We start from the raw sequence: 7,524 nt of genomic DNA, 5'->3' as shown, positions 1-7,524 counted from the left end.
AGACAAGCTGAACAAATTGAGAAGTTGTTTGCAGAACAACGACAAAGACAATCACCATCACCACCTAATGATACTCCAACACCTCCACAAGCCCCACCTGTAGTGCACCCCATGGAACCACTATATGAACGTTTCTGAAAACAACACCCACCAGTATTTGAAGGTAGCACTGACCCACTTGACGCACAAGACTGGAAGAGTTTTTTAAAGAAACATCTTTGAGTTTATGCAACTAAGTGATAGGGAAAAGGTTTCTTGTGTTGCACATAAACTGAAAAAGGATGCTAAGATTTGGTGGGAAGTGGTTAAGCAGACTAGAGAAGTGAATCAGATGACTTGGGCAGAATTTGAATTGGTCTTCAATGAAAAGGTTTATAATGAAGTTGTGTTGACTGCTAAAGTAAGTGAGTTCACTAGGTTACAACAAGGGAATCTTTCAGTGGCTGAGTACGCCAGGACATTTGACCAGTTAGCCAAGTTTGCACCAGACTTGATTAACATTGAAACTAGTAGAGTGAATCGCTTCCTGGAGGGTCTGCAACCAGAATTGGCTAGAGATGTAGATATGGGACGTACAGGGCCTCTTTCTTATGCTCAGGCTATGGAGAAAGCTTTGAGAGCTGAACACAGAGAAGAAAAGATAACAAAAGCTAAAGCTACTACAAGCATGCCTCGTAGAGACACTCCATTCAACAAAGAACAAAGCCGCTTTCCCAATGACAACAAAAGAGGGGCCTAGAATTTCCAATTTAGACAAGGATATAATAAGAAATTTAAAGCAGGTCAGCAAAATAGGCAATCTGGATTCCAACAACAGCCATGATGTCAAACTTTTGGAAAGAATCATTTATGGGAGTGCAGGCTTCTAACTAAGAGCTGCTTCAAATATGGCAAGGGGGATCATTTTATCAAAGATTGTCCATTGATGAAGAACCAACAAAAGAAGGATGAACCTCAAAAGAAAAATGCTAGGGTGTTCACGATTACTCAGGCTGATGCTGATACCAATAACTTTATGGTGTCAGGTGATATTTTTGTATCTGGTATTCTCACTCATGCATTAATAGATTCAGGTGCCACGCATTCATTTGCATCCCTGACATATGTAAAAAGGTTGGGTAGATCGTGTGAAAAATTGTCAGAAGTTCTTAGTACAATGTTACCATCTAGAGAGATTTTGTATTCTACTCATTGGTTGAGGGGGGTTCCTATTTGCATTGATGGTAGGGAATTATATTATGATCTAATAATGTTAGATACACGATTATGAGGTGATTTTGGGTATGGATTGGCTTACAAAGTATAATGCCACTATTGATTGTAGAAAGAAAACAATGATATTTAAGCCTTCGAAGGAAGATGAGTTTATGTTTATTGGAAGGACATCAAAAAGTTTTATTCCTTTAATTTCTATTATGAAGGCCAAGCGACTATTGGAAAGTGGATGTATGGGTTATCTCGTCAGTGTGGTTGACACTTATAAGGAGAAAAAGTTAAAACCGGAAGATGTACCGGTAGTTAGAGATTTCTTAGAAGTGTTTCCAGAAGATTTACAGGGATTGCCTCCAGACAAAGAAATTGAATTTGTGATCGAGCTACTTCCTAGTAAAGCCCCTGTGTCCAAGGCACCTTATAGAATGGCACTAGCAGAACTAAAGGAATTAAAGATACAATTGCAAGAACTCCTAGATAAAAAGTTTATCAGGCCTAGTTTTTCACCATGGGGAGTTCCGGTGCTATTTGTGAAGAAAAAGGATGGGACAATGCGAATGTGTATTGATTATAGAGAACTGAACACATTGACAGTCAAGAATAAGTAACCACTTCCTAGAATTGATGATCTTTTTGATCAATTATAGGGAAGAGGAGTTTTCAAAGATTGATTTGAGATCTGGGTATCACCAATTAAAGATTAGAGAAGAGGATGTACCAAAAACCGCATTTCGAACTCAGTATGGCCATTATGAGTTCCTTGTGATGCCATTTGGGTTAACTAATGCTCCAACTGCATTCATGGACTTAATGAACATGGTGTTTAAGGACTACCTTGATAAGTTTGTAATAGTGTTTATGTAACACCCTAAACTCTAGGGACCGTTACGATGTGCCTTGTAAACAGTGCTAAACTCGCTAATCGAGTCATTTGGCCAAAATCGTGTAACTAAGTTTGATTAGCGGTTTAGGGATTAAAAATTTTGGTTAAGATATAACGTCTCACTATAACGTTTATTATATACATTGGGATCCCAAAAATATAATTTAAAGGTCCATTACAAGAAGATATTTACAACCAGCCGATCTAAGCGGCAAAACAGGGTTTAACCCTAATTCCTCTCCTTCAAACCTTGGCCGTGGCGGTCGAGCAGCTACATATGTACACATCATCACCTAAGCCCTCCAACTCAAGGATGGTCCAGCTTTCTTTTGCCTTTACCTGCACCACAGAGCACCCGCGAGCCGAAGCCCAGCAAGAAAACTCAATATGCTCATGAACAGTCATATCATGATATCAAATCATATCTGGCATGCCTAGCAAACATAGCTTTATTCAAGCATGCAAATAAATTCAAACAATGCTGGGGAATCAAGGATAAGAAATCTCGCCCTCCTGATTGGATGACTATCAAGTCAATCCTAATCAGATGCGTGATTTAACACTTGAGGTTCTGGTAAACCATATTGAGTGACTGACAAGCAAGTCACTACGGGGCTCAGTACCTAAAGCCATGCAAATGATTATCAGAATGATCATACAGAGCTTATAGTCCTGAACATATGAGTGAATATCATTTTGAGGTTCTGTTAACCATACTGAGTGACTGACAAGCAAGTCACTATGGGGCTCGGTGCCCATAGCCGTGTAACAAAACTGTTACCTGGGCTTTCCTGCAATGGCTCTAATCAGATGAGTGACTGATGGGTAGTCACTAGCTTAACAGATGAGTGACTACTGGGTAAGTCACTAGCTTAAACAGATGAGTGACTGCTGGGTAAGTCACTAGCTTAAACAAATGAGAGACTGATGGGTAAGTCTCTAACTTAAATAGATGAGTGACTGCTTGGTAAGTCTTAAACAGATGAGTGACTGCTGGGTAAGTCACTAGCTTAAACAGATGAGAGATTGATGGGTAAGTCTCTAACTTAAACAGATGAGAGACTGATGGGTAAGTCTCTAACTTAACAGATGAGTGACTGATGGGTAAGTCACACAAGCGCTTTTAGTTTTCATCGAACTTGAGGTCGGTCCGGCATTAACGCTCTTTTGAGTCATTTAATGCAGATGTCGATTAGATCTAATATTTATTGGTTTGCGTTGAACACGCTAAGGCCGTCCTGACTTATGAGTCAACACTGTGTGACCAGTGCCCAGTACCACTGCCGAACTTGACTAATGAATCACAGCTTCACAGTTGATACTGACACCTTTGCCAATTCAGACTAATTAGTTAGTGTCATGCACAAGTAAGCAATGCTACCAAGTATATATCATATGTCGAATATTCAAACGTAGGGCATTCAGCATGCTTACTTAACAGTTTCTAGCACAATTATGATCATGCACAAACACAGAGACTCAAGCTCTGATCAGTCTCATAGTCAATATTCATGGCATGCCCTAATCACATGTTTCTCGTGCATCACACTTAATCACCAGCATGTCTCAATAATAACCATATGCAAATGAGCAAGATTACTAAACATTCAATATGCTATCAATGTTCACATTTAAACATCCAACATGCATCAAGAATAACCATGCATGTCACATATGGGGTGCAGTTTTCTTACCTCGGGTTCGAGCAAATATTAGTAAAAGAACGACCCTTGAGAACGATCAATCCTTTGATCCTTTAGCGGTCACCTAGTCATAACCAAATATGGAATCCCATCAATAAAATAAATCATAATAAGGTTTATAATCTAAAACCTCACTCCTGGGATCTATCCCGCACTCTCAGGACTCTCAATCTACCCAAACGGGGTAGTGGAACCATCCCCCGAGCCCCCAAAATCATCCAAAACCCCAAAAATATGTTTGCTGGAAATTGCACTAGCGTTGGGGTGCTGCCCCAAAGTCAGAGAAGCCCAATTCCTACCCTGCCTAGCGCTGGGGCGCCATCAGCAAACCAGAAACTTTTCTGGTTTCCCTCCTTGCGATTTCCCCCTGAAACCAAGCCTCAAAACCAATCCCAAACATCCAATTCAACCCCTAAACTTCATTTACAACACACCCTCATCAAAACCCAAGCAACCAAACTCAAGAACTTCCATTAATTCCCAACTAACACATCAAAATCCTCAACTGGAAACTTATTAGAAAAACAGGGTATAACAAGAATTTCATGGTTGAATTTCTTACCACAAGCTTGATTTAGATCCTTTTCAATGGAGGAAATAAGTTTCTAAGCTCCCACCTTTGATCTCCTAGCTTGTTACCTCAAAATGGCTCTCAAAAATTGAAAGGAAGGAGGGGAGAACATGTACGAGAGAGAAAGATGAGGATGATAATGATGCTCTGTTTTTCTCTAATTCCACAGCCCATGAGTTGATATATATCTTAGGGGTGAAAAGACCAATTTGCCCCTAGGTCAAATAAAGGCTTCTAAAGACTCCCAAGGGTAAAACTATCTCATTAATTATAATTAACACCCTCCAATTCCCGTTATCCTCAATATTCTCAAATACCAATAATTCATATCTCGTTACCCTTTAACTCCCGACAATGTTCTAATCACCAAATTACCCCGAGACTCACTCCGAGCCCCGAACTTAATCCTGTTATAACTAGACCAAAAAATTACATTCCATGATCATCTCATGTCGAATGGCTCGAACCAATCCACATATAATGTGGTATTATTTATAATTCACCCACATACATGTAAATACACAATCACGCCCTCAACGGGCCAAATTACCAAAATGCCCTTATAATTAAATGTGGACCCATATGCATGCATTTACCATCATATAATAATATAATTCACATAAACATGCATATAATCATTAAATAGCATAATAAATCAATTATGGCCCTCCCGGCCTCCTAATCAAGGTCCTAAACCTTATTAGGAAATTTTGGGCATTACAGTTTATTGATGATATTTTGGTATATTCTCGATCCAAAGAAGAACATGAAGAACATTTGAGGTTGACGTTGGAGAAATTAAAAGAAAAACAACTCTATGCCAAATTTAAGAAATGTGAATTTTGGCTAGAGAAGGTGGCATTTTTGGGCCATATAGTCTCAAAAGATGGTATTTCGATGGATCCATCAAAGATTGAAGCTATTAGTAAATGGAATAGACCAGCAAATGTTTCAGAAGTAAGGAGTTTTCTGTGATTAGCAGGCTATTATCGAAGATTTGTTAAAGGATTCTCCAAGATAGCAATGCCACTGACACAACTGACGAGGAAGAATCATAAGTTTGAATGGATTGAAGCTTGTGAGAAAAGTTTTCAAGAGTTGAAGCAAAGATTGGTTTCTGCTCCAATACTTAGTATTCCATCTGGAGGAGGACTTGTGATTTATAGTGATGCTTCAAAGCAAGGTTTAGGGTGTGTGTTGATGCAAAATGGCAAAGTCATAGCTTATGCTTCTAGAAAATTGAAGGACTATGAACAGAAGTATCCAACACATGATTTGGAGTTGGCAGCAGTTGTTTTTGCACTAAAGATTTGGAGACATCATCTGTATGGTGAGAAGTGCGAAATATATACCGATCATAAAAGTCTCAAGTATTTCTTCACTCAGAAGGAATTAAATATGAGACAAAGGAGATGGTTGGAGCTAGTGAAAGATTATGATTGTCAAATACTTTATCATCTTGGAAAAGCAAATGTAGTTGCAGACGCACTGAGTAGAAAATCTCATGGTAATGTGTCATTTTTGAGGAAATTGACAAGACCACTTCAGGAGGACATGTGCAGAACGGAGATTGAGGTAATCACAGGAAGATTATCAGTAATGACTATTCAGTCTACCTTGTTAGAAAGAATCAAAAAAGGTCAATGTGAGGATCCTTACTTGGTGGAACAAAAAGGTGAGTTGGAAAGTGGGAAGGTCAATGAGTTTAGTGTGTCATATAATGGGATGCTAAAGTTCAAGGAAAGAGTTTGTGTCACTAATGATGAGGAGTTGAAGAGAGAAATCCTTACTGAAGCTCACAATACTTTGTATTCAGTACATCCGGGGACGACAAAGATGTTTAATGACTTGAAAAGACACTACTAGTGGCCCAATATGAGAAAGGATGTGGTCGAGTTTGTAGCCAAGTGTTTAACCTGTCAACAAGTGAAAGCTGAACATCAGAAACCTGCTGGTTTACTACAACCAATACAGATACCAGAGTGGAAATGGGAAGTGATTACTATGAATTTCATAGTTTGATTGCCAAAGACTTCTAAACAACATGATGCTATTTGGGTTATGGTAGACCGATATACCAAATCAACACACTTTCTTCCGATACGCATGACTTATACTATGGATCAGTGGGCTGAATTATATGTTTAGGAGATTGTTAGACTACATGGAGTGTCAGTATCTATAATTTCAAACCGAAATGCTCGATTTACTTCATTGTTTTGGGAAAGTTTGCAAAGATCATTGGGCACAAAATTGAAGTTTACTACGACATATCACCTCCAATCTGATGGACAATCTGAAATGACCATTCAAACTCTTGAAGATATGCTTTGAGCTTGTGTCTTAGATTTTCAAGGATCATGGGAGAAGTATTTGTGTCTGATATAGTTTTCTTATAACAATAGCTTCCATGCAACGATTGGTGTAGCACCGTATGAAATTTTATATGGCAGAAAATGCAGGTCACCAATTCATTAGGATGAAATGGGAGAAAGAAAGTATCTTGGTCCAGATCTTGTCAGAAGGACAACTGAAGCAGTAGAGAAAATAAGAAAAAGAATGTTAACTACTCAGAGTAGACAAAAGAGTTATGCTGATCGAAGAGATGTGGAGTTCAACATTGGGGACAAGGTACTTCTGAAAATTGCCCTTATGAAAGGAGCAATGAGGTTTGGAAAGAAAGGGAAGTTAAGCCCAAGAATTATTGGACCTTTTGAAGTATTAGAAAAGGTGGGAAAGGTAGCCTATAGATTGGCATTACCGCCATCATTGTCAAATGTCCACGATGTTTTTCATGTATCATTATTGAGAAAATACGTTCCAGATCCTTCACATGTGCTAAACTACGAGCCAATAAAAGTTGAACAAGACCTAACATATGAAGAAAAACCAATGAAAATTCTTGACAGAAAAGAGAAAGAGTTGAGAAATAAGAAGATTTCACTGGTTAAGGTCTTGTGGTGAAGTTCAAATATTGAGGAAATGACATGGGAACGGGAAGATGAAATGAGATCCAAATACCCTGAGTTATTTGGGTAAGAGAATTTCGAGGATGAAATTTTTATAAGGTGTGGAGGATTGTAGCACCCACATTATCTTGATATAATATAGCCAATAATCACATGATTTCATTGCATTACATATCATACAATATG

General features: G+C 38.6%; 1 protein-coding gene across 1 annotated transcript; it reads left to right on the top strand.

The window, feature by feature from the left end:
* Positions 1-226: 226 nt before the first annotated feature.
* LOC133813988 (uncharacterized) lies at positions 227-739 on the top strand. The gene has a single exon (XM_062247011.1). It carries the CDS (start codon positions 227-229, stop codon positions 737-739), a length of 513 nt encoding a protein of 170 aa, XP_062102995.1.
* Positions 740-7,524: the final 6,785 nt, after the last annotated feature.

This window comes from Humulus lupulus, chromosome 2, assembly GCF_963169125.1.
Source record: "Humulus lupulus chromosome 2, drHumLupu1.1, whole genome shotgun sequence".
Taxonomy (NCBI): Eukaryota; Viridiplantae; Streptophyta; class Magnoliopsida; order Rosales; family Cannabaceae; genus Humulus; species Humulus lupulus.
Note: the sequence above shows the minus strand (reverse complement) of the source record. Positions and strands in the feature narration are given on the sequence as shown.

Excerpts from the sequence above, each read along its gene's own strand:
- LOC133813988 (XM_062247011.1), top strand. The coding sequence starts at position 227 with ATGCAACTAAGTGATAGGGAAAAGGTTTCTTGTGTTGCACATAAACTG.